Source organism: Lissotriton helveticus, chromosome 1_1 (assembly GCF_964261635.1).
Source record: "Lissotriton helveticus chromosome 1_1, aLisHel1.1, whole genome shotgun sequence".
Lineage (NCBI taxonomy): Eukaryota > Metazoa > Chordata > Amphibia > Caudata > Salamandridae > Lissotriton > Lissotriton helveticus.
Window position 1 is genome coordinate 2,085,686,502 of NC_136057.1, and position 27,748 is coordinate 2,085,714,249.

A 27,748-nucleotide genomic window follows, 5' to 3' on the forward strand; every position below is an offset into this window, starting at 1 on the left:
CGAGAAGTACATCCAGTTAGGACAGCGGGTGGTGAAATGCAACGAGTATTTGTTTACACCCCTATTACAAAGATGGAACTCTTAGAGATGAAGAAATTAATTCCCTGTCACGATAAAGATCCAGCAGGGTTCCATCGAGAATTAAAAGACATGCTCCGTATGGGAGAATACACGTATCCAGATATTATTAAAATGCTAAAGGTCCTGTTGCCCGCAGGGGTATATGAAAAACTCAAGGAAAAAGAATGGGAGGTGGGAGAGAAAAAGATTGATTGGACAGCTCTAGAAGCTGAAGATAAAATACGAGTACCAGGTACCGGTCTTGGGGACAAATGTAAAGAATTGCCCGAGTTATTGATACAAGTTTTGCCAAGGTTATTAGCCACGAAAAAGGAAGATTGGGATGCAATCTCAGCATGTAAACAGAAGCAGGATGAAGACACTAGTGATTTCTATTCTAGATTTGAGAAATGTTTTATTATTAACAGTGGTTTGAAGACACGTAGCGAGTCGTACCCTCATCTTTTTGTTTCTAAACTAGTCGAGAATTCAAGTCCACAAGTTAAAAATCGAGTATTGAAAGTCGAAAGTAGTTGGCAAGCTAATACCCCGTCACAAATGCTCCAAATGCTCCAGTATCACCAGAATAGAATCAGGGAAGAGCAAGAACACGAAAGGAGACGTATGAAAGACACGAAAATGAAAGTATTAGTTGCACAATCTGTTCCACAAGATAGTCAGAAGAGGGGTCCGAATCAAGCCAGTCATCATGCAGCTCCCGTTAAAGGGACTTGCAATTATTGTAAACAGCCAGGTCATTTTATAAACGAGTGTGCAGTTCTGAAACACAACATAGCAACTGGTAAGACTAAAGAAAGACCACGTCCACCTAGACAAGAACAAGTTTCACAGACTTCTCAGTCACCACAGAATGCACAACAGACAGTTCCAGCACCGCAGCCTATCGCTGCAACACAGCATGTTACACAGCAGATGTACCAGTATGCCCAGACAGAGTATCCAGAGTATCAACAGTATTCATGAAACAGCCTAGAGAGGGAAGGTAGGCTTGCCTCTCATCGAGATACCTGTAGATCAAGAGGGTCCCTATGTACACAGTCAGGTATTAGGGAAAGACAGAAAGTTTCTGATTGATACAGGGGCAAGTAGGACTACTATCAGTCATGACGAGGTTCCAGGGGCTCCGCTCTCAGGCTCTAAAAATGTTTCCCTTGGATTTTCAGGAAAGCCTATTGTTAACGAGATTTCAAAGCCAGTTTCTCTAGAAGTTGGTCCATTGTCCCGAACTACTGATTTGTTACTTACGAAATCATGTCCAGAAAACTTGTTAGGCATTAAAACATTAAAAGAATTAGGTGCAGTAATTTGCTGCTCCCCAGAAGGAGTCCGATTGTTTTTGAGAGACTTTAAAGGTCACTATGTATTACGTAATTTTGATCCAAGGTTACTAAATGTTCCGCAGCATTTATGGGCGCAAGGTCCAACTGATGTAGGTTTTATGCAAATCACACCCCATCGTGTGACCCTCAAGCAAGGTATAGTCTTGCCAAGAATCAGACAGTACAGATTGCCGCCTGAGGCTGTAGCAGCCTTATCCAAAATTATTGACGAGCTCATTGCTCAAGGAGTGGTTGTAGAAACTGACTCCAATGTATGTAATTCTCCTATCATTCCAGTCTTGAAACGTACTGATCCAAATGCACCTCCAGTATATCGATTAGTGATTGACCTTCGAGAACTTAACAAATGTATCATACCCCAGTATCCAGTAGTCCCAGATATTTCATCTCTATTGACAGCCATTGATTCTGAAGCTACATTTTTCACTGTTATAGACCTCAAGAATGCATTTTTCAGTGTTCCCATTCATCCAGACAGCCAGTACCTTTTCGGTTTTTGTTTAAATGGAAGGAGCTATAAATTCACACGAGCTCCTCAAGGTTTCACAGAAAGTCCTAGTATTTACAGTCAGGCACTTAAAAGACAACTAGACAATATTCACATGCCAACTGACACTGCCCTGCTCCAGTATGTCGATGATCTACTGATCACAGCCCGTTCTGAACGTGACTGCGAGCGAGCGTCACTTACAGTTCTGTATTTCCTAGCCGAGATGGGGCACAAGGTGTCCCCTTCGAAGCTTCAGTTCTGTGTCCAGCAAGTGATCTACTTAGGCCACTTACTGTCCAAGTGGGGTAGGCAGTTGACACCAGACCGTATCCAGTTGATAGCGAGTCTTCCACAGCCCAAGACACAGAAGGAGGTACGAGCTTTTATTGGCCTCACTTCTTACTGCAGACAATGGATTCCTCAGTATGCATTTCTAGCCAAGCCACTGATGCAGTTAACGACACAGGAGGCAGCCGTATCGACTGTCCTCCCTTGGACATCTGAACATACACTTGTTTTTAATGAATTAAAGAAAGCCTTATGCCAAGCACCTGTTCTAGCAACACCGAACTACAGTAAGCCTTTTACACTTTTTGTCACAGAACGTGATGGTACTGCATTATCTGTTCTCACACAAGATTAAGCAGGACAGTACAAGCCCTGTGCTTATTTTTCGAGCACATTAGATCCAGTAGCCCAGGCTTTGCCTGCGTGCCTCAAGTCAGTTGCAGCCACAGCTCTAGCAATCAGACAAAGTGATTCCATAGTGTTAGGACATTCCCTGACAGTACAAGTTCCACACTCCGTGGAAGTTCTTTTAAACCGAACACAGACTCAACACTTGACAATTGCACGTTTAACAGGTTATGAACTGACACTGTTCCAGCCACACATAGAAATCAGACGCTGCAACATTCTAAATCCTGCTACACTGTTACCGTCAGTTACTTCAAATCCTGCCACACATGACTGTGTGGAAGTCGTTAACACTATGACTAAGCCAAGACAAGATCTGACAGACATTGCATTACCTAATCCTGACCTGACACTTTATGTGGATGGTTCATGTATGAGAACAAGTACAGGAGAACTAGTAGCCGTGTATGCAGTGACTACTGAAACTGAAGTTATAGAAACACACCGTATTGACACCCTGTCTGCTCAAGCAGCAGAGCTAGTCGCTCTGACCCAAGCCTGCATACGTGCTAAGAACCTGAAAGTAAACATATACACAGATTCACGTTACGCATTCGGAGTCGTACACGACTTTGGAGTACTCTGGCAGGAGAGAGGTTTCATGACTTCTCATGGAACCAAGATTCAGCATGGTCTCCTCATTCAAGCTCTGTTAGATGCAATACATTTACCGACAGCTATCGCTATCATAAAGTGCAAGGCACACACGAAAGTTACTGACATCATTTCCCAAGGTAATGATCTAGCAGATCGAACAGCCAAGCTTACAGCTCAGACCCCAGACATTCCAGTTAACACAACACAGACATCCATTCCAGAACAGACTACTTGTATGACAGTCAAGGACCCTACACAAGATGTCATAGACATACAGTTACATGCTACTCCTGAAGAAATCAAGAAATGGTCCGAACAAGGAGGGGTCCAGACAGATCAAGGATGGTTGACGAAGGGAAAAGCCACATGGTTTCTCCCCGACTCTATGGTTCAAGTCATTATTAATACCGCACATAGTCCAGCACATCTAGGAGAAAAAGCCATGTTAGACAGTATTCAGAACCTTTGGTTCAACAAGCACTTACGAGCTGCAGCCAAGCAGAAAGTCCGTACCTGTATGATATGTTGCCAGTTCAATCCAGGTAAAAGTGTCCCGGTGGAACAAGGTGGATTCCAACCCCCTGACCACCCTTTTGAAGTCCTCCAGATGGATTACATTCAGATGGAGCGATGTCGAGGTTTCAAGTATCTCCTCGTAGTTGTATGCGCTTTGTCCAGGTGGACAGAAGCATATCCAGTTCCAGATTATACAGCAGCGACCACTGCCAGGCAGTTGGTTTGTGAATTCTTTCCCCGTTATGGACTCCCTAGGGTCGTGTATTCTGATAACGGCCAGCCATTCTCATCTGAGCTAATGAAACATGTTTCCCTTTTGTTAGGGTACCAGTGGAAGTTCCATTGTGTGCGCCATCCTGAAGCAGCCGGTCTCGTAGAGAGACATAATCAGACCTTGAAAATAAATCCGTATTGCTAAGACATGTAAAGAGAAAGGTGTAGACTGGCTAGTTGCCCTGCCAGTTGCCCTATTTTACATGCGGATGGTTGCACATTCCAGATCAGGTCTGTCCCCTTATGAGGTCGTATTCGGCCGCCCCCCAAACATGTGGGGTACACCTAGACCCCGCAGTATTACAGATGTTTCCAGTAATATGTTGACAGATTACCTAGCTTCCTTGATGTCTGCCCTACACTCTTGTCGTTCCCAGGTTGCCGCTGCATTTCCAGACAATACTGAAGTGAAACCGCACGAGGTCATTCCAGGGGACCTTGTCCTTGTAAGGAACTTTGATCGTTCAAGTCCGCTGGAGCCTCGTTGGAAAGAGCCGCGACTTGTCCTCCTGACCACCCGCACGGCCGTGAAGTTGGAAGGCCGCAAGGGGTGGGTCCATCTGTCCCATATAAAGAAGTTCCATGGAGTTCGAGAAAAAACATTTTCAAAGGACTGTTCCATTTTTAAAGACTGCCTGAAACCAGACCCTGATCTGAATCCTGAACTGAAAGTTACTCTGTTAGAGAAAACTCCGCAACAGGAGTATAAGTTAAAGCTCCGGTCTAGTAAAATAAGTCAGCCAGTTTAATTGTCTAAGTCCCTCTCGGGTGAAACGGTTAGACAGGTTTCTGACATGTATGAGATAGACCCCCATAGTGAGAGAGTTAGTCAAAACTCCATAAGATGTATCGTTTTTCTAAGTTTTATATTGGTTCTAAGTTTGATGGTTACCTGCACAAGTTATGCATTACATTTATGTTTTCCAAGTTCATATGTAAACAAGTTTTCTAATGCTACAGTAGAGCACACATTTAGTGATCTGCCTCCTCACGAGCTATCCTATCGTCTTGCTATGCGTAATAATACATTTATAAGAATGTTACACTATTCACACCAGACCAGCAATGCTACTAATTGTTGGGTGTGTGGTCGACTCCCCCCTTTCCAGACACCGAAGGGAGTTCTGCCACTCTTTCCTTATCCGTTTTCACATAATGGTTCGTGTGGAGCATGGTCCACGTTAACGTCATCCTCCAATGATATGTCCCTTCTGAATAGAACATGTTTCCCAGACAAGCAAGGTCTCTCCCATAGAACAGGGTTAGATCTAGAAAATGAAGTATATGATTTAGGTAATTATTCTTCGAATTTCATGGTCCTGAATGTTCAGTCTGATACTACTCCAGACTTGCCTGCTATTTCAGTACTACCAGTCAAAGGCGAATTATGTGTCAGAAAGAATGGTTCCGCACATGTGGGACATAGTGATTGTACTACTATTGTCGAGTATAGTGACAGTGGGAAATCTATTTTCAAAGCTTCACGTCATTCTTATTTTGTTTGTGGTCAGACCGCATATGTTCGTCTACCCCTCGATTGGGATGGAACCTGTTACATTGCCTTCCTACTGCCACCAGTTTTTCTAGCCCCATCTGATTATCACAGAAACACACATCTAGTACACGTCAGACATAGAAGGGAGATCGAGTCCCCAATTGTCGATCAAACTGAAACTACTCTAGAACAGTATCAAGACTTCAACAAAGGTTTCTTTTTCTTTATAGGACCTGTCCAGAATAGTAAGTTGATCCGTAGGTTAACCAGAACCCTTGAAGCAGTAGTGAATGAGACTACTTCTGCTCTAGGTAACTTAACCGAAGAGCAATCTGCTATGAGATTTGTCGTGCTCCAAAATCGTCTCGTTCTTGACGTCATACTGGCCGATAGAGGAGGAGCATGTAGAGTCATCGGATCTAGTTGTTGCATTTTTATTCCTAATAACGCGCCGTCTGTTTATTCAGCTATAACCAGACTTCATAAAATTGCCCATCAGTTACACCAGAATCCAGGCACCTGGACATGGTCCGGTTGGCTCTGGAGTATTATGTCTGCCTGGGGATGGAAAGTATTGTCATTCCTAGGTATTGCAGTAATGATCATATTCAGTTGCTGCCTCTGTATACAATGTGGCCCTGCGATTTGCGGCATGTGCGCTACCTCTTGTATTCCTAGTCCTAAGTCCCGTTCCAAGACAATTCGAGACGAGCAAATGATGCTATATGAAATGATAGATGGTATCATGAATATTGATGTTTCCTGATGGAAACGTAGGGCACAAGGAGGGAATGTGGAAAAGTAAATTTTGCCATGTTGTATGTGCCTACGTGTTCCCCATGTTATGTCATATGTGCATGATCGATATGCATGTATTCCCCTATGATCAATTAAAGACGCAATTACAGTTGTGTCCATCTCTAGTATGCCAGTTTCCAGTCCCCGTGAATACAACGAATATTAGGCCTATGTAAAGCTACGTTGCCACGTTTTACAGTGTGCACGTTAATTCATTGAATTATCCCCGTTTCTAGGCCTCAAAAGGGCCCGGACTCAGATTCAGCTCCTGTTTCCTGAACCCTCTCCAAGGAGCGATACAGCCCCCACCTGTATCCCTGACCCTTAGCTTACTTTCATGCCTCGCAGTGCTCGGCCCGGCCTGGCTCTGCCTCCCAGTCTGCCAAGAGTATGTTATGTTTCTAGTTATCAGTTCAGCCCTCCTTCTCTGCATTCCTAAGCTACTGAATCGCATCAATAGTTTCCGTCATGGTCTAGCCTTTATGTCTCCATGTAAGAGAAATACTGTATTAATATTCATAGAATATTCCTAGCACACGTACTACATGTAGAATAATGCATGCACCAGTCTTAATGTCTGTTAGCCTTTGCCCTGATAACTTTTGGATTCTATCAACATGTACTCTAAACACCAGATACTAGATATGCTTGGGTACATGTCGCTCTGACCCTCCAGACTTTAGTCTCCTCTTCTAGCACAGAAGTCATAGCCCCCCAGTTCTCCCTAGTAACACGTCATTGCCAATTTGCGCGCACCACTAGGTTAGAGGTCCCAGCTGCTCAGGTAGCCCCCTCCATGTTTCCGCCCCTTTTATGACATATTCTGTTACATTTGCATCACATGTCTATGTACACGCCTTCTTGTTGCATCAGTTTTGCCCTTATCTTTCACGACTGCTACAAACCCCGCCTACTGCTACGCCTACTGTATTGAATGTAATGTAATTGTTTTAACTATAAATATTGTGCACCGATATTAAAGTTTGCTAGCCAATTCCCAGATCCTGCCCGACAGCTGTCGGGCCCTGCCATCCTACTCCCGTACAGGCTGTCTTGTTCCTGTCCTTTATGCTTGATTAAAGCCTGTCAACTCCAACTACCTCGAATCTTGACTCTTATTTATTGAGCTACCTGTTTATTGATTATAGTCAAAAATAGATCCGGTAATAATTTATTTATTTACCACACTGCTCCTCTGCTAGGATGTCTAAACATCTACCATTTGAGTTTAGACTTACTCCCGAGGAGGAACCACTGACTCCGGTCAGCAAGGTACGCAATCTGGGGGTTCTGATCGACGAAAATCTTCAGATGGAATCCCAGGCAAATAAGACCCCCAGCATGTGCTTCTCCTTAAATCACATGCTACGTAAGATACTCCCACTACTACCACGCTCCTTGGTGGTAAGAAGCACAGTGATAAACAGGCTGGACTACTGCAATTCCCTATATTTGATTGCTCCACACTACATCATTCAGGGATTGCAGAGAGTCCAGTCTGAAGCAGCAAAACTGGTGCTTAATAGGCAGCGGCGCTCATCTACCACCCTGGCCCTGAGAGATCTACATTGCCTGCCTATTAAGGAAAGGATCCTATTTAAGTCACTTTACCTGGTATTTAGAGCGGTACACGTGCTGGGTCCAGTTCCACTGCAGGAAAAATTCACATGGTACCAGCCCAAGAGGCAGTTCCGCTCCGCTAGTGCCAGCCTACTGACGGTTCCCAGGTTCAAACGCTCTAGGTCGGGAGGGAGGGCATTTAATGTGGCTGGTGCCCGCCTATGGAACGAGCTGCCCCAAAATCTCAGACAAATTGATTCTCTGACTGGGTGGTCAACTACATCTGTGGATGGAGAGAGCAAAGCAGTGGGTGTGGAATACAAACTGTAGATTTGAGGTATTTTTATCCCCCGCCTCCTTTAGTCCAACCCAATATATATTCCGTGGGTAAGCAGGGAGGGATGTGTAGGGACATACATAATAACTGCTTCAATATCTCCACCCCTAATCGCTTTGACATTTTACGCACTCATGAGGGTCTTGAGGGAGTAGATGGACGGTATCCAGAAATCTTTAGTTTGATTGGTCCTGTTTTGCCCTCTATATGCAACGATTCCGTGGCTGAGATAAACGGTGAAACAGAATCCTGTCCATCTATTCTATTAGCAGCATTGGAGGGGTCTCTTAACCCAGAAAGGCCGGTTACATCAGGAGCTGGTATGACAAATCAGAGTGGATTAAATGAAGAAATGACTATTGTAAGCCATGTCCCAAAGCGTGTTGAGCTAAAGAATAATGTGTCAAATAATGGAAGTTGGTCAATATTGTTTTGGAACATTGCAGGTTTAAAATCCAAGGAGAGAGATGTAACTTGGCTGAAACTGGCAAGTGAATTTGACATAGTTAACCTGCAGGAAACATGGGCTAAGGAGGCCTACCACCTTAGTGGATATAAAACCTTTTTTTCCCCGGCTATAGATTCAGTTTCTGGCAGAGCCAAAGGAGGTCTCTGTACCTATGTAACAAACCTCATGAAATGCGACAAAATGGAAGCCCCTATCACTAACAAATACTATCAAATGGTACAGATACACATTAACAAGAAGAAGTGTTTGTTGATTGTAAATTTCTATAATAACATTCCTGCTGAGGCTTTGGAGGCTGTGATGAAAGAATTGTCTAGTGACCTTAAACATATGATGTGCTGGAAAAAAAAGGAAGTTTTTATAGTTTGGGAAGGGGACTTTAATTGTCTACTTTGTAAAAGGGGAGAGCAAGGGGCCTGCGGTACTCTTCTAGATAGGGAAATCTGTATATCACACTTTAACCATATTGGCTGTGGAAACTTGTTTAATGAAATCATGTTCTCTTGTGATATGTGTTTTGCAAATAAAGCATATCAACCTGAGGTTAATTTTTCCCCGACAATTAACGGGAGAGGATCATTCTCTACAATTGTTTTTATAATGACCTCGACAAGATATAGTCATCATGTGACTAATTTTAAAACATTAGATACTGCTTTCAGGGATCACTTTCCACTCAGTATAGAAATAAAAAACCCTGATTACATATTTGATAAAGGCAACATGACAGGGAACCCGTAGAGAATATAGCCTTACAACGTCAAAATGGATATGCTTTGAAATGGACCAAAGTAGTCCCGTAAAACCTTCTACAAAAATTGATTATGCAATGCAATTCCAGTTTTGATGTGTGTCTTGATATTAACGCTTTGGATCCTTCTATTATTGATAACTTCTTAACCATTAACTCTGAGATCAAACATAGTTTATGGGTTAATAAGGGAAAGCAGAAGGTACAGGCTCCCAGCTGGTTTGATACACTTTGTACCAAGGCCCATACTAATCTAAAACAAGCCCTAAAAAATTCACCCTGCGACCAGAATTTAAATAAGGAATGTCGTAAGGTTTATAAAAATGCTCCAAAACGAAGAAAAGAAACTATAAAAAGTGAGGCATGGGACTCCCTGTGTGAGGCATCCCTGAGCAAAGATGTAGCAGCCTTTTGGAAGGCAGTTAATGCACCCTTTTTCGACGAGAAAGGAAAAGCTAGTATAGAGAGAGCTATAATGGGCACGGAATGGGTGAAACACTATGAAAGTTTATATAGCGAGGTGAGTCTCCTGGACCAGTTTCAACCACTGGAAGTAGTGGAGGAAGCAACCCCAAAAAGAGATAATATAGATCTAAGCATACCATTGAATGAAGTCATCACAGGCATTAAGGCCAGTCTTGGGGGGAAGGCTCCTGGCTCTGACTGGGTCCCTGTTGACCTTTATAAACATAATATGGCCTTATGGGGCCCAATCCTCACTAGAGTTTTTAATGCTTCTTGTTCGAGTGGATTACTACCCTCATGGTATGAATCGATTATAATACCCATATTTAAAAAGGGAGATATATCAAGCTGTGCTTGCTATCGCCCGATATCTTTGTTAGATTCTACCATTAAGATCTTTGGGCGACTAATCCTGAACAGATTACAGGTTTGGGCGGAGGATCACTCCATAATAAGTGATCTTCAATATGGCTTTAGGAAACATATGGGTACCATCGAACAGGCCCTAAATTTGCATATTCTCCTGGATAAATATGTAAATGCTAGGAAAAACTGTATATACCTAACCTTTGTCGATTTCTCATCAGCATTCAACTGTGTCACCCACAGCAAGTTGTGGTTAATATTGAAGAAACTTGATGTGGAAGTGAATATAATTAATTTTCTGAGAGAGTTATATAGGGGAGCACGGGCCACTGTCAGATACGGTAGAAATGGGGAATGTACAACATCGTTTAAAATCGCTAGAGGAGTACGGCAAGGGTGCGTACTCGCCCCCTTCCTATTCACAATTTATATCAATGAATTGGAAAAGGTATTACTTAGGGAGTGCAGGGACATGCCGCTGATAGGCCAAAGATCAATCCCTGCGCTACTATACGCGGACGACGCGGTTCTGATGGGCCGAACCCTGCTGGCAATGCAGCAGATGATCACATCCTTTGCAAATTTCATGGGTACTTTAGTCAATGCTTCAAAGACTTACTGTATGAACTGCGGTCCAGGGGCATTAAAGAACAAGAAAACTATGTTCATAAACTCTAAACCCCTGGAATTTACCCAAACGTTTCCTTATCTGGGCATACTGTTCGAACAAACAGGTAAATGGAATACAACAATAAATACATGATACACGCAAATTGTTGTTTGGTAAATCAATAATGGCTGTTCAAAACTTTCCAAGAAAATTGGGCAAAAAGCCGATTAAGGAACTTTTAACAATATATAGAGCAACTAGTATTGCAATTGCAACTTACGGTGCTGGCATATGGGGGTACGCTAATGTTAAATCATTACAGCTAGTAGAAAATTAAATTTTTAGACACCTAACCGTCCCTGAGAGTGTGTCCACCCATAATTGCCATATGGAGCTGGGTCAACCCTATATAGAGGATGTTATTAAAATTCAACCAGTTTTATTATGGCATAGGGTGTAGACTACGGAGGAGTGCGCTTTTAATCAAACAATTCTGAAAGACGACAAAAGGAATTGTATGGAGATGAGGAAAAGCACAGTGGTGGCGCACCAACTGGTATTGATTACTAGCGAAACCCAGCCATATTTGAAATTGCAAATGAAAGACTTTGAAAAGTTCTTATTAATACGCTTCAGAATGAATATCTTATTTAGATTTTTTAGCTACCCTAAAATGAATGATTGGACAAAGAACCTTAATAAATATCCCTGTGATGACCTGTCCATACAATCAGATATGCATATCTTGCTATTTTGTAAAAATGATGCTCCCCTTAGGAAAAAATGGATTTTGCCGCTATTAAGGATAATGGGTTTTAATCAGTGTCGCCCAGCTTTTTTAGAAATTCAGAAACCAGATCATGTCTTAACTGATGCTTCCGTTTCTATTTTTTTAAGAATGTTTTTAGACTGCGTAAATCAATTCTTAATACAGTTTAATATAATAGGAGAAAGATAATGATGTATTGTACATATATTTGTGGTTTTTACTGATTGTTCTTCTTTTTTATATGACTGTATATTTATGTATTTTTAATTGTGCTTTTATGGATATTCATGTTCATTACCCGAATAAAGAAAGAATTGATTGATTCTCTGACTGAATTTCGAAAGAGTATTAAAACCTGGCTCTTTCCTAGGATTTAACTTCCACTGTCCCTGTTTTTTCTGTTCTGACCTATTCTATTCTGGTCAATTCTTCCTAGTCTGAAGCTCCATGATACCCGTAGGGTGACAGCATGCGCTATATAAGCACTACATTCATTCATTCATTCAAACATGATTAAGCAGAACAAACAAGTTTAGTACAGCTGCAGCATAAGCATTAGCATGTGAGATTTAAAGCAGCCATTTCTGGCACTAGTGCGCAGAAGCAAAGATTTCCCACGAAGCAGAGAGGTACGTCATGCCACGTAGATGTGACAGACGCATGCGCAGAAGGTTTCCCGCGTGTTCGGCGGCCATTTTAATGCATTAGATTTACTGTTAGTAAAAGCACATAGGCAAGCTTCCCCTAGATGCTAAAAATGTTGTGTAGTGCAAATATTAGTAAACAAAACATGTTGGTTAATATATCACAAGTTATTTAGAGAGGGCTGAATACAAGCAAGTTTCGGAATATGTGAAACCTTGCTCCTTCAGCCTCAGTGCAAAGACGGAATGCTATACCTCATGAACGATGGCTGCATACAACTAATGGATGATAAAGGTGATGCAAATCCACCAATCACTTGAGGGATAGATGGGTCTTAGGTTATTGCCCTTTGCATGTAGACTGTCTCACTACTGAACTAAAGCCGTGTCCAGACCCAACTTGCTTAAACACCTCGAGGAACAGCTTTTCACCAATGCCAGACTAGACGTGCCCTCCACCTTCTTACTTAGACAACCTAGCAGCATTCAGTTTGTAGTCAGCTGCCATTGTGTCCTTCAGATGGCAACTATGAATGGTACCTTCTTTCTCTCAACAGTTATGATAAGCATTCACTGGACAGCAAAGGTAACTCCGTTTTATCTACCACTCTGACCAGAGAGGTTGAATGAAAACTTTTACAAAACTTTATCGTAGCCAGCTTTGGGCATTATGTACAATGAAATGGTCTTAACACAAGAGCTACAAGCGATATTAAGTCAATGCAGCAACTAAAACAGTGGGCATATAAATATGGACAATTCGTTAGATGACATAACAGAACATGAGTTTTTGGACGAGCAAATAGGTTTGTGGTACAAACAGCTATGTACATAATGACACCGTAGCTTGCTGGATGGCCTGAAAAGTGATAACCCAATAGACATAATGTGAAATTCAAAGTAGCAGTTCATGACCATAGCAGTGCAATTATATGAATAAGATTTCCTCAAGCTTTAACAGGATGGAGAATTAACAGAATCAATGAACCTCACTTGTTTACTATTATCCCTAACAGTATTTATTCTTTATTACAGAGATTTGTACAGTTCTTCCTGGAGAAGTACAACCGCCGTGTGTGCAAAGCTGATCGCTTGGAGTTCATAAATGGCTGGTACATCATGGTGATTCTCAGTGATCTGATGACAATAATTGGATCAATCTTAAAAATGGAAATAAAAGTCAAGGTCAGGGTTATTCATTTTATGTTTTCAAAACCTGAAGCTCCCATGATCAAATATTATCACTGCATAATTTTCAAATATCGGACATTGGGTGAAATGGGCCAGTAGAACTTATATTAACAGTGTCAGGAATGTGGATTTAAATTACATTTAGTAAATTGAAGTAATTGTCTAGTATTAGGCATAAGATATAACTGATGCAAGGGGGTAGGGCATTTTTATAGAATGTACAGACGGGCGCGTGGCAGAAACATTTCAATGGTCAGCAATGTATGGTATAGGGAGAGGTGTGGTGCAGTGGCCAGAGCAGCTGACACCGGAGCACGGGGCTCACGGTTTGATCCACGTCAGCTCCCTGTGACTCTGGGCAATAGCTTACGTAATCTCCTCGATGGCCCACAGCGCCTTGAGACACCTAGAAGTGATTACTTTGCGCTTTACAAATACAAGATACATACATACATACATATAACGTACAGACAAGTTGCTGACAGAGTTCATAACTAGTCCAAACTGTGGATGATGATGTGTGTAAAAGTCATGTTAAATGGAGAGGAAAAGACCTATATGTTGTCTGTACATTCATGAATTTAGATTAGATATCTTGGCCCATTCAAGACCCACTTTTGCTAAAAATCTAAATATATTTTTCAATGAGTTTTGGAATGGTAAAATATTGTACCTATCTGACATTAATCGGAAAGCTTTTAATGACCGTAAAAGACACATATTGGGCTACTTCGAAAATGTATTTGAATTCATGGACAGAGCAATCAAAACAAATATTTATATGGAGGTAAGAGGCTGGAACATTACGGGACAATTGATCCGGCTGATCTGGGGCTCGTTTTGATACTTGATTGACCATGCCCAGTTTACTTGAAGTAGTTAACATGTTAGTACACTTAATTTGAGAAATAGTGATTTTACACCTGCATACCTCATCTGAACAATAGAACATGCGCACAGCAAAGTAGCAGCATCAGCTATTCTCGTCTATGTATGCAGTCCGATCACCCCAGTGAGCGAAGGCTGGATGGGCCTTCCCTGTAGCCCTTAGCAAAGGAAGGTGATAATTGCTCAGCGAAAACCCTCAGCCTTGAGTCCTTGAAATGAAGTTTCTCTTTGTGTCAGCACACTCCGTTCTTTGTTTATATGTTCTATCTGAACATTGTTGAACGTTTTCAGGACAAACCGCGGGAAAGCCCTGGCAGCCTTTTATACATTTGCATTCTGAATCCAAGCCTAATGTCTAAAAACCATAAACGATAAAGGGAGTTATGTGATTATGAAACCTTGTTCACTAATTCAAAAGAATCACCAGTAACTAAAATTGAATTCATACAGAAAAATAAATATATTCAAGCAGACTTAATTATCGGGCTGCAGTGAAGAACAGCATGAATAAATATGCATTTAAATGTAAAGCCTATTTCTAAATAAACAATTTATATAATTTAGGAAAGAAGATATCTGATGGAGAAAATGTATGATTAATTTAACAGTAATAACATTAGCAGAAGGGCATTGGTTAGTGTCGTTGAACAAAGACTCAAGATGAGGGGCATCACATTAAGGCAAAGAACAATAAGAGGAGCCTGGTGATAGTTGAAGGCAATTGGTAGTAGGAGGGGAATGTAGAGTAGTAAAGAAAATAGACATGTCAGGCCAGAAAGGAAAAATGATGGTGTTGATCGAAAAAGTTTGTAAATAGTATGGCCTTCCTGGTGAAATGGACCTCTTAAGCTGCCTGGCCAGAGCTCTTGCCATCACATGCAACGTACACATAGATGTATAGAAGGGGCTTTTGAACAACCCCATTCAGCCATTTGGTTACTTAGATTCAGTTAGCTATAGGACTTACCTTTAGCTGTTTTATCAGTCCGCAGCATTCTGGCATTCAAACACTTAAAAAATAGTGCATATCCTGATTTGGCACACAGTTGTCGTCGAGCCAGCTACTGCCCAACTTTGCCTTTATGAGCTCCCCCCGTGGAACCCCATCCTACTTTGAGGCTCAACGGTCTGTGATGTCTGGTTTTTAAGTCTTGCCTGGCGTTAGCCGCGTGCATGCGCTGCTCTCGCCATGCGAGGGCTTCTTGGAAACAATACTGTTCCAGAAGTCGTGTCTCTGCCCTTTCTGCAATTTCCATTTGTGTGCGTAGTTTGTTGTCCTCAGTTATTCAAAACGCAGTGGCATAATTGCACCAGAGGCATTTTAATCCCTCCTGGTTGCCACCCTGTCCGCTTTTGACCCCGCCCACCGTGATTGGATCTTTTACCTGCGGTGAGAGACAGTGTCTCTTAATTAGCCGCTAAGCACTTTTTTTTGGCTATTACGGCATTTAGCTTCAACAATGGCTGACGTGCCTTTCGTTATCCCAGTCTTCCTTCATGTGAGTTTGTCGGTCTTCCTTCGTGTTGCTTCTAGGTCCCCTGTTGCTTCTGAAATAAAAAGCTTACCACCGGCAGCTTGTGAGTATGTTTCACCTACAGTCCTACTCTGCTCTGCACATTCTAAAAGCGGGTCCCTCACTGCCCCACACTAATACTACTAGACTCAGCGGTTCATCATGCCAATGCTCTCCAAACCTCCCAAGCTCTACTTCTTTGCTGTTGCATTATCAATGCCACACCCCTATCAACTACAAGTTACTCTACTCCAACAGACTCCACAGTTCATCACGTCAGTGCTCTCCAAACCTCCCAAGTGCTACTTCTTTGCTGTCGCATTTTCAGTGCCATGCCCCCACCAGCTATAAGTTGCTCTACTCCAACAGCCAACCTTTGAGACTGATTTTCAGTGCTTTAAAGCTGCACCACAAGTGCTATACTGAAACCCGCTAACATAACACAGAACACCGCTCTTGGGCGCGCAACACTCACTTGCTCCAAGACAACTTTGTAGGTGATCCCTTGAACCCTGAAACATCTTGGAGGCAGCAGGGGGATCTTTGAGAGTCGGGGTGGTTGACGGTGCCTTGGAGCAACCTGGGATGGGAAGAGACAGAGACTGGGGCCCGCCCTTCCACCTCAGGGTCTAGGCTGGGCTACCGTGGGGCCTAAAACAGCCTCTGCAATCAAAGTGCAGCCATGCCAGGGAGCGGCAGTGGGCAGCTTCACAGGCCGACTGTGTTTCTGAAAAGCCAGCGGGGTTGGGGGTATTCAGTCACATGTTCAAACTAAGTCTCAGACCTACTAACACATGAGCAACATCAGTGTCTCTTCGGACTGACTTTACCCCAACTCTTCCCGTACCTCAGGGGGCAGCCTCACACACGAGTGACACTGCTTTGGCCATTCTCACCTTTCAGGGGACTACGAGAGACTGACATGTGTCAGGCTCTGACCCACTGGCCTCTTACAGACCTCTTGTCCTATAGGTAGAGTTCGAACGAAACAGCCTCTGTCCCATTTCCCCCTGCTTTTCCTTAGCACAAGTCTAATGATTCACAGCCTCTGTGCCAGCTCTCTCGACCTGTCAGACGCACGATCATAGCCTGTGTAGTAAATTACTACTCTACTGTCCTCCACTGTATAGAATGTCCATGACCTCATAGAATACCTGGGTGACTCTCTGGCTCACAGAGTCAGTTGGTCAACTCAGGCTGAGCTGCTTGGAGCTTGCTCCTGGTGGGGTTTTACCTATACTTCCTATCTTCTTCTACTCTATCCTAGAAGGACTCTACAATAAAGGATTATCTAACTATACAGCTGGACTCTGTATCTTCCTTTACCACAACTTGGCGACGATTGTGAACAGGATGAACCTACGCGTGAACTAAGGAGAAAGGCCAACTAAGGAACCAAAAGACAAGAAAAGGAACTAAAGACACTAAGAACTTTTAACTTCAATTTGAAACTATAAGGTAACGCCCAGCTGACCCCACCAGTGTCCCCTTCCACCTGGACAGCCTGCACCCTGGGCGTGTGTTTTTCTTTGATGTCCGCTGCTAACCTGCGTGAGAACTGGACTGGTTGCCTACAGGTGTGGTCAACTTTTTGTGCAGAGAGTGCTTTCAAAGTGATTGTGTATCTTGGCAGTGCTGTCCTGAGTGAGCAAGAGGAACATTTTACAGCAGCACTCGGCAGTCTGTTTGTGGATTGGCGTTTGTCAAGATCGTTTGTCACCTACTTTACAGCCTGCTGTCCTCTAGAAGACTCAGTCTCTCAACAGTCTCTCCAGTCAAAGGTTTCACTGAAGTACAACAAACTTGCCCACCCATGCCATGTGGAGTGCTTTTACAGGGTATCTGGCTGTGTGTCTTGTTACTTGAAGAGCGGTATCCTCTTTGACAAGTGGATCATTTTGTCATTCGCGGAAGAGTCTCTCACAAAGGCAATGTTGGCGTGTTTTCAATGATAGACATTGTGAGAGGCGGCACCTCTGGCCAACCGATACACATGTCAGGTAGAGTGGTGACTGTGACCGCGTGTTTCCGGGTGAGTGAAAGGATTTTTATGTTCAACTCTGGATGTTTTTGCAGTTACTGTGGCACAGCAGTTTAACCGCTGTCGTTCAAACTGCTCACGAGTCTCCCACTGCGCGCATACCCTCCACGCACGCAGCCCTACCTGTCTCAAATTGCCTCCAGCCATTATCTGTGACGTCTGCCTCTCTGTCCGGTCGACACTTTGTACAACACGTCTTTGCCGTGAACCATCCGACGGAGGCGTAACAGCGTGCCGCCATCTTGGTCCGAATCAGAGCGCTGTCCCAGGTTGTGAGTTTAAGCATGTCTGGTGCTGTGACTTGCGACATGGAGCTCGAAGTATCTTTGTGGAGTTCCTGGTGTGGCTACAACTCACACGCTGTGGCCTTTAACTTCCTGGCGTTAACGTCACGAAGCGTGCCGGCACCTAGCGTGCCTAACATGGTAACAATGGGAATGATGATGTGTTTACGCCTCTGTGCCGCCGAGCCGACCAGTGATGGGACACGAGCAAAGCCATTCTCAGACCAGCACCATGAATATTACAGTGAAATCTATGCCTGCGATCATCGTTTCAGAGTTACTTGCGGGACTGCACTAGGGACAAGGATAACTTCCCCACAACTGAACGGTTCTCTGAATCAAGACCCTCTGGCGCTAGAGACCTCGGGTGAGAGATCGCTCACCGGAGCTCAAGTTCTTTATCTTTGTTGGTGGTGCTTAGCATCTCATGACATGTTGTCGTGCACGTGTGGTCCTACAGCTTGAAACTCTCTCTAGGGTGTCTAGTATTTTGTGTTGTATTTCACTGGCGCTCAAATCCTTTATTTATTTCTTTTGAAATGCTTGGCTTTATATTGATTGCTCGCTAGTTTGGGCATTGTTTTTCTTTGAGTTGCATTATCTTTGTGGTGGTCTCTGGTGTGTTTGCCCTATTGGGTGTATTTGAGGCCATTATGGAAAGTGTATTGAGAGCTGTTGTGACTGGAATGTTTTTTAGAGCAACTTCTTTTAACCCTATGGTGTACCCTTCTTTGGGGAGGTTGTGTGCTTGTGGGTAGTCCATGCCCTGTTTCCTAGGGTGATGTTGAATTTTATGGTGTACCCTTTGTAGGGGATGTTGTAGTTTTGGTTCCCAGGGTGAATTTCCTGAGGTGTACCCTACTTAGGGGAGGTTTTGTGTTTGTGGGTAGTCCATGCCCCATTTCAATCAATCAATCAATCATATCATTTATATAGCGCACTACTCACCCAGAGGGTCTCAAGGCGCTAGGGGAGGGGGGTCCGCTACTGCTCGAACAGCCAGGTCTTGAGTTGCTTCCTGAGGCGAGGTGGTCCTGGGTCAGGCGGAGGTGGGTCGGTAGGGAGTTCCATGTCTTGGCGGCGAGGTAGGAGAAGGCCCGTCCCCCTGTGGTGGCTCTTCGGATGCGGGGGACGGCGGCAAGGGCGTGGCTGGTCGATCGGAGCTGGCGTTTGGGAGCGTAGAAGTTGAGGCGGCTGTTGAGGTATCCTGGGCCTTGGTTGTGTAGGGCTTTGTGTGCGTGGGTGAGGAGTCGGAAGGTGATTCTCTTGTTGACCGGGAGCCAGTGCAGGTCTCTCAGGTGTCCGGAGATGTGGCTGCGACGGGGGATGTCCAGGATGAGTCGTGCTGAGGCGTTCTGGATCCGCTGGAGTCTCTTCTGGAGTTTGGCGGTTGTTCCGGCGTAGAGGGAGTTGCCGTAGTCCAGACGGCTGGTGACGAGGGCCTGGGTGACCGTCTTCCTGGTCTCGGTGGGGATCCACCGGAAGATCTTCCGGAGCATGCGCAGGATGTTGAAGCACGATGAGGAGACGGCGTTGACTTGTCTGGTCATGGAGAGGGAGGAGTCCAGGATGAAGCCCAGGTTGCGTGCATGGTCTGTTGGTTTGGGTGCGCTGCCTAGGGCGGGGGGCCACCAGGAGTTGTCCCAGGCGGAGGGTGAGGATCCCAGGATGAGGACTTCCGTCTTGTCCGAGTTCAGTTTCAGGCGGCTGTTCTTCATCCATTCAGCTACCTCTTTCATCCCTTCGTGAAGGTTGGCTCTGGCGGTGGCGGGGTCGTTGGTGAGGGAGAGGATCAGCTGTGTGTCGTCGGCGTAGGAGATGATGTTGAGGTTGTGATGGCGTGCGATGTCTGCGAGGGGGCTCATGTAGACGTTGAAGAGGGTTGGGCTGAGCGAGGAGCCTTGAGGAACGCCGCAGATGACTTCGGTGGCTTTCAGTTCCCAGGGTGACTATCCTGTGGTGTACCCTACTTAGGGGAGGCTTTGTATTTGTGGGTAGTCAATGCCCCATTTCAGTTCCCAGGGTGACTATCCTGTGGTGTACCCTACTTAGGGGAGGTTGCGTGTTTGTGGGTAGTCAATGCCCCATTTCAGTTCCCAGGGTGACTATCCTGCGGTGTACCCCTTTTAGGGGAGGTTGTGTTTTTTCTACAGGGTTAGATCCCAATTCTTTGGTGGTCAGTTTTACAGGCTCAGTATCCTGGGTGTACCCTATTTAGGGGAGGTTGTGTTATTTTACAAGGTCAGTACCCTGTGTTGTTCTCTATTTTTTCGTGGAGATTATTTGGGCACTGTGCTCCGGTTGAAGTCTACTTGCTTGGAATTCGTGGCCAAGGGTTCCATGTTGGTAGTACTTTGAGTTAGGAGCTTTATCATATCTTTAGTGTCAGCATAAACTCATCAGGGGAACTTTTGGATTCTTTTCAGAGCGTTTTTATCTGCTGAATTTCTGTTATAGGACTTACACTCTTCCAGTTATTTAGAGTGAATTTTACCCCTGTTTCTCTCCCAAGGGTCTGTGTCTACGTTCATCTTTGTTTGCCAGGGTGATTACCCTGTGGTGTACCCATGTATGGGGAGTTTGTGAGCGTGACCACCTTTCTTTGTCGCATTGGTCTTTGTTCATTAACCATGCTGTTTCACTAAGGGAGGGGGATGAGGCAGGTAATTGTGATTCTGTTGCTCTAATATTTAGCATCTTAGTTTATTTCTGCTCATGCTAATGATACCTCATGTCGTACATTATTAGATTTCTATATCTCTTTTTGTGCTTTCATGCAAATGTTAAATTTGAGCTATTTTGCCTATCTTTCTCTCTATTCTGCTGTTATTCCCTAAGGAAAGAGGATGCGTAGTAAATTACTACTCTACTGTTCTCCACTGCATAGAATGTCCATGACATGATAGAATACCTGGGTGACTCTCTGGCTCACAGTGTCAGTTGGTCAACTCAGGCTGAGCTGCTTGGAGCTTGCTCCTGGTGGGGTTTTACCTATACTTCCTATCTTCTTCTACTCATCTATCCTATAAGGAATCTACAATAAAGGATTATCTAACTATACAGCTGGAATCTGTATCTTCCTTTACCACAGCCTGCATGCATAATGTCTCATACACATAGGGCACAAGTCCTAAACAAGCATTGAAAATGAAATAGGGCTCGCCTTTAATTAAGTCAAAGCCATTTGCTTTGCTATACAATACCATTAGCAAAGCAAATGGTTATAACTTAATCAAAGGCGAGACCTATTGCATTTTCAATGCTGGTTGTTTTTTTGGCAGGGGTGTGGGGAGCAGGATGCCAGGAGCTGCAAATTGCTATTGGACCTCTCACTTTTGCTTCCTTCTCTGTGTATGCATGCTGTTTCTTATTATTCTAACTTAACCCTGCTCCTGCTTCTTATATATTGTAATATTCTTAAGTATATTGTACTTAGTCCTACACCTATTCTTACCATGTCCACTTTCACTACTCATTACTTTCTTACTCTAATTACTCTTACACCTGAATATTAATCTCATGTCATACTTACCCCTACTGTAACTCGTACTTGCTACTAGATCTATTTTTACTCCTCCTTATGCCTATTTCTCTTGTTCCTGCTTTTCTATATACTCCTAATCTGGTATTCATATAACTATATTCTCATTCTCCTAAGTACATCTGTTTACCCATCCAACGGCGTAGCTAGAGCTTGTGGCGCCCGGGGCTATCCCTTAGATTGGGGGGGGGGGTGCTGGGGAAAAAGGACGGCGAGCACTTGAAAGAGGTCCGAGAGACACGTAGTATTACCTCTAACAGCAATTACTTTTGGTCCAGCCGCACCTCCGGCTCAGCTGGGAGACAGGGTGGTGTGTCTGGGTATAAAAGTTCCTGCATGAGACTCGTGTACCTTGACATCAGGACATCAGGAACTGTATTTAATGTAGACCGCTCAGTGGGCTATTGCTTTTGCGACAGAGATCATTTTCTTACTTGTGGTTCATCGGCACCTGCGGCTGAGCGGGAAGACAGGATGACGGATTTAGACATGGGTGTAAAAGCCCCTGCTCAATAGTTACTTGTCTAGTAGCAGTTTTGACTCTCCATAAAATTGTGCATATAGGGTTAAAATGCATGCTGCAAAGATCAGCTGCTTTGCACCTGTTTCTGGTATTTATAGGTTTCCTTCATTTCATTGAGTGATTTTGCCCATGAGAAAGTGTCACTCCTCATAGCTGCCAAGGTTTCAGAGTGACATTTTCACAATTTCTGTGTAATTATGAGTGACATTCCAACGACTATGAGTGACACTTTCCCGCAAGAAAAATGAAGCAGTGAAGACGATGGAATCGTACAAATGTCAGAAATTACACTCATTTGAGCATAGCTGCTAATGTTTCAGATTGTTTATGTGTGAAATTTCATAGATTCAGTGGATTTACAAAACGAAAGACATTTAACAACTAAATATATGACAGTTAGAGCTACACTTTCTTACGGCCAAAATCTTGCAATGAAGTCCATTTAAACAGACACATTTCGGAAATCACATTGATTTGAGCAATAAAAGTCCAACTCAGTAGCATGTGCTTTTAAAGCAATTATTTAATTTTTAAATAATCTGCACCCACCACCCCAACCTCAGCTTCAGGTGTGGCTGAACCACAAAAATCAAAGGGTTCTCTCTGACAAAAGAATTAACCCACTGAGCTATCTACATATAATACAGTTCATTACAATACAATATGGTGGTAACTTTATTTGCAGTATGCATATAAACTCTCTGCTCTACTTAATAGTGAGTGAAAACAGCCATGAGACAAACGTCTGACACAGACAGCTCTCCAGCGTGGATATTAATCATCTGCCTTATCTCTGACTAAGTCTCATGCTGCTTGTAGTACCACTGTCAGGCAAAGATATTAAACCCTTTAACTAAACTAGCAGTTTTGATGACTTATTAGTGCAGACAAAACTCGGAGATGGCCTGCATTTACAGCACAGACAACTTTAGTGTACCCATTAACAAGGCGCTATGCTGTGCTGGAGTCCCCTCACCATTTTCTTAATCAACATTTTGAATTTCAGGAGCGGATTATTAAATTATTATCTGACTTACCTGGTGTGGTCTCTTGATAGAATGATCCACTGAGAGGAGCTGCCTGCGTGTCACAGCAAGATCGTTAGCCTGTCTCTTAAGAGTCAGACTGCGAGCCGTCCTGCACTGTATCCTCAATCTTTGCCACCTGCTCTCACTACGAGACTCGCGCTTGCATGGTGAGTCCGGGGCACTAGTTGGGCTCTGACTGCCTGGGCAGGGCACAGAAACAGGATAGTGTTGAGGTCATGAGGTGAACAGGTGATGATCGGCTGCAGAGGAACAGCAATGAATTCCTCGGTGCCTTGGGGCCCGCTGGCGGGCAGAAAATGGAAACATCCTGTTACAGTCTGGACAACGGAAGGAGGACCTGATAACACCCAGGAACTTCTACAAAAAGTTAGTTTGGCGCTGGTTTGTTTTAAATAGCTTTTTTGGCATTAGAAAGCCTTTGTTCCAAAGAACAATTAATGCAGTAACAATTAATGTCTACTCAATCCTTTGTCCGTGCACCGACCCGACCCGTAGAGAGAGAGAGAAGCTGTCACACCAGCCAGCCTTCCGGAAAAGTACGAAATGTGTGAATGAGCTGCCCTTGCCCTGCCGCCTTATACAATTATACTATAAACAACAATGCGCTGCACTTTCCACTACCTGAAAGTGATACGCTTTAGAAATCACACGAGCGCACTTAGGCTTACCAGAGAGCAATTTTAACACCGTGCGCAGTGATAAGATGCCTGCTGCGCCGTGCTTTGTTTTAACTCTAGCCGCCCGCCTGTAACAAGTGGCGCCGGCGTCACAACGTCATAAACGTGGTGATTAATCATGCTGAGGTGAGGCGCATGTCCGGTGAATTGTATAGCTGCAGGCTCGCCCCCATGACTGCAGGTTGCGCACTGCCACTCCCACACACAAACGCGGGACTTTTGGCAATTTTGAAATCACTGGGCCACGGCCGCGGCGGCCTTTATAATTTATTTGGGTGTTGACTCTGTGTTCACAAATAAATTATAAAGGCCGCTGCGGCCGCAACGGGCCTCCAGTGCCGCGGCCGCCTCAAAAATAGTGCTGCCTGGGGCGGACCGCCCCCTCACCTCGCCCCCTCACCTCCCCCCCTCCCCCCCCCAGCTACGCCGGTGTACCCATTTCCTTACATCCATCATCTGCTAACAAGAAACAGTATCCATCCAGCCCAGGGGTACTCATAGTACGGCCCGCGGGCCAGCGGCGGCCCGGCAAGCCTTCCGCTGCGGCCCGCGGACCATGCAGGCATCAGTAATACCCACTGCCGGGTGCACGATTATTACTTGTTCTCGCGCCAAGCACTGCTAGATCTGTGCCATTTATCGCTATAAAGTTCCACCCCATATGAAATTCAAAGGAATTTTTTTAATTGAAGCCGACTGGTAATTCATAGCTTAACGGCTGTTCTTGCAGTGAGTGTTACAGAAGCGAGCGAGACGCACAAGGGGTTGAAATGCGTGCACATTAAATGATTTGCGTCGCCCTCTAAAAGCTGTGTTTTTTTTTGCTCGGAGCCTCGACTGGCAGCAGCCCCGTGGGGTGCTGAGGGCCTCTGTGGAGCCTTTGAAAGCGCCCGGTGCCAGGGCCTCTTTCTGCCGAGCTGTGCCCTCGTTCTGGAAGGGGATTGATGGACCCTTTCACCGTGTGTTTTTTTTTTTAAATGTAAAAAGTGTGTCCACAAACACTGCGGTTGCAGCAGCGCTCTATGGGGGCCGGAAGGCCAGAGTGGAAATGCAGGGGCGCTAAAAAGAGGCAAAATACAACAAAGCCTCATTAACAAGTAAGTGGTCTATTAAAGACCTGTGAAGCACTCGGGTGCGGCCGGCGAGCTGCCTCAGCCCTGGCGACACACACGCACACCAGGTGAGGTGACAGAGGGAAGGAGAGGGAGGGTGGGGGAGGAGAGAGAGGCAGAGGGAGGGAGACAGAGTTACTAGTGAATGTGGGTCTGCAAAACTCTGCCCAGCATCACATTCTTATTGTTTAATCATTTTAGACTGTACACCTGCTTACTCTGTGCTACAACACTAGGTCTTTCTAGATTCCAGTTGCTGACACGAGGGAGAGGGAGACAGAGGGTGGGAGACAGAGGGTGGGAGACAGAGGGTGGGAGACAGAGGGTGGGAGACAGAGGGTGGGAGACAGAGGGTGGGAGACAGAGGGTGGGAGACAGAGGGTGGGAGACAGAGGGTGGGAGACAGAGGGAGGGAGACAGAGGGAGGGAGACAGAGGGAGGGAGACAGAGGGAGGGAGACAGAGCGAGGTTAAAGAGGGTGACAGAGGGAGGGAGACAGAGGGAAGCAGACAGAGGGAAGGAGAGAGAGAGTGAGGGAGTGAGACAGAGGGAGTGAGACAGAGGGAGTGAGACAGAGGGAGTGAGACAGAGGGAGTGAGACAGAGGGAGTGAGACAGAGGGAGTGAGACAGAGGGAGTGAGACAGAGGGAGTGAGACAGAGGGAGTGAGACAGAGGGAGTGAGACAGAGGGAGTGAGACAGAGGGAAGGATAAAGAGGGAGGGAGAGGGAGGGAGACTGAGACAGAGGGAGGGAGACAGAGGGAGGGAGACAGAGGGAGTGAGACAGAGGGAAGCAGACAGAGGGAAGGAGAGTGAGACAGAGGGAGTGAGACAGAGGGAGTGAGACAGAGGGAGTGAGACAGAGGGAGTGAGACAGAGGGAGTGAGACAGAGGGAGTGAGACAGAGGGAGTGAGACAGAGGGAGTGAGACAGAGGGAGTGAGACAGAGGGAGTGAGATAGAGGGAGTGAGATAGAGGGAGTGAGATAGAGGGAGTGAGACAGAGGGAGTGAGACAGAGGGAGTGAGACAGAGGGAGTGAGACAGAGGGAGTGAGACAGAGGGAGTGAGACAGAGGGAGTGAGACAGAGGGAGTGAGACAGGGGGAAGCAGACAGAGGGAAGCAGACAGAGGGAAGGAGACAGAGGGAGTGAGACAGAGGGAGTGGGAGACAGAGGGAGTGGGAGACAGAGGGAGTGGGAGACAGAGGGAGTGGGAGACAGAGGGAGTGGGAGACAGAGGGAGTGGGAGACAGAGGGAGTGGGAGACAGAGGGAGTGGGAGACAGAGGGAGTGGGAGACAGAGGGAGTGGGAGACAGAGACAGAGGGAGACAGAGACAGAGGGAGACAGAGACAGAGGGAGACAGAGACAGAGGGAGACAGAGACAGAGGGAGAGGGAGACAGAGGGAGAGGGAGACAGAGGGAGACAGAGGGAGGGAGAGAGTCAGGGAGGGAGACAGAGAGAGGGAAGGAGAGAGAGGGAGACAGGAAGAGAGACAGAGGTAGGTTGAAAGAGGGTGACAGACAGAGAGAGACAGAGGGAGGGAGGGAGGGAGACGGAGACAGGGAGGGAGGGAGAGAGAGAGACAGAGTGAGGGTGACAGAGGGTGAGAGAGTGAGAAATGTGTATGTGCCAGGTCTTGTGACTCAGTGGACGAAGGCGTCCGCTGCAGGGACCTGTGTTCAATCTCATGGTCACAGTTTTTATTTTGCTCTAGACCCGCCACCTCCCCCACTGACCCCACCCCCACCAGTGCGGCCCTCGGCCACAAACCACACTGTAAATTTGGCCCCCGAGAGAAAGTTTGTGAGTACCCATGATCCAGCCCAATACACATTCAAAATTAGCTAGACCTATTGCCTTTGACAATGCTTGTTTTTTTGTTTGTTTGTTTTTTAAAACCTGTAACATAATTTTGGGCAGATTTTATACCGGGCATGATAGTAGTGCAGTCACATGTTAATTAATGTACTTTCTGAAATTGGTCGTTTTTCTACGAAAATGCCTAGACTGGAAAAATAATCCGATTTCTCCAAGTGGGTAAGCAAGGGGATAAGAACCTGTAGATAAGCTGTGATGGCATGCCTCAGAGGAGGAGATGTGCAGTTAGCATGCCGCTTTGTGCAATTTATGGAAGCGGTCGGGGAGAAACTCCGTCGTTATACACCCTATTACTGCAATATTAAGACTTTTTAAAGCGTCACTTCACAGTAAACACACATTTAGGTTGGCACTCACCCGGACGACCTATGCTCCAGCATAACCGGCAACAGCAATCTACTACAGCGGCTGTCCACAAAGCAATTGATAATTGCACAGTTAACCCCACACTGAGAACTGAGTATTTGTTTTATCTTATTTTAAGCCCTCTAGATTTTAACTTCTTTCCTAAAACCTCTCAGGAATGGTAAAAGGACAGCATTATCAACTCACTTTGCTAATTGTAAATATACTGAAAGGCTGAAACCCCTTATCAATGTACTGTATTAGACAACAATTATTGATAATTGCATCATTGATGTTAGCATAATGCATGGATGTGTTGTGGAATGTTATATTTTTTATCAATCTTAAATCATTTACTTTGCTGCTTTAACTTTTCTGACCAATTTGTAGAGGTTTTAATTCGCCAGACAATAAACTAAACTACTACAATAAACTAAGTGGCTAA

At 44.9% G+C, this 27,748-nt stretch overlaps 1 protein-coding gene across 1 annotated transcript in view; it reads left to right on the top strand.

Moving 5' to 3' along the window:
- The window catches only part of MCOLN2 (mucolipin TRP cation channel 2), a 566,096-nt gene that overhangs the window by 431,117 nt on the left and 107,231 nt on the right, over window positions 1-27,748 (top strand). The window contains exon 9 of the mRNA XM_078645573.1: window positions 13,293-13,442. Coding sequence (XP_078501699.1) covers window positions 13,293-13,442 — 150 coding nt within the window. The remainder of the gene's footprint in view (window positions 1-13,292; window positions 13,443-27,748) is intronic.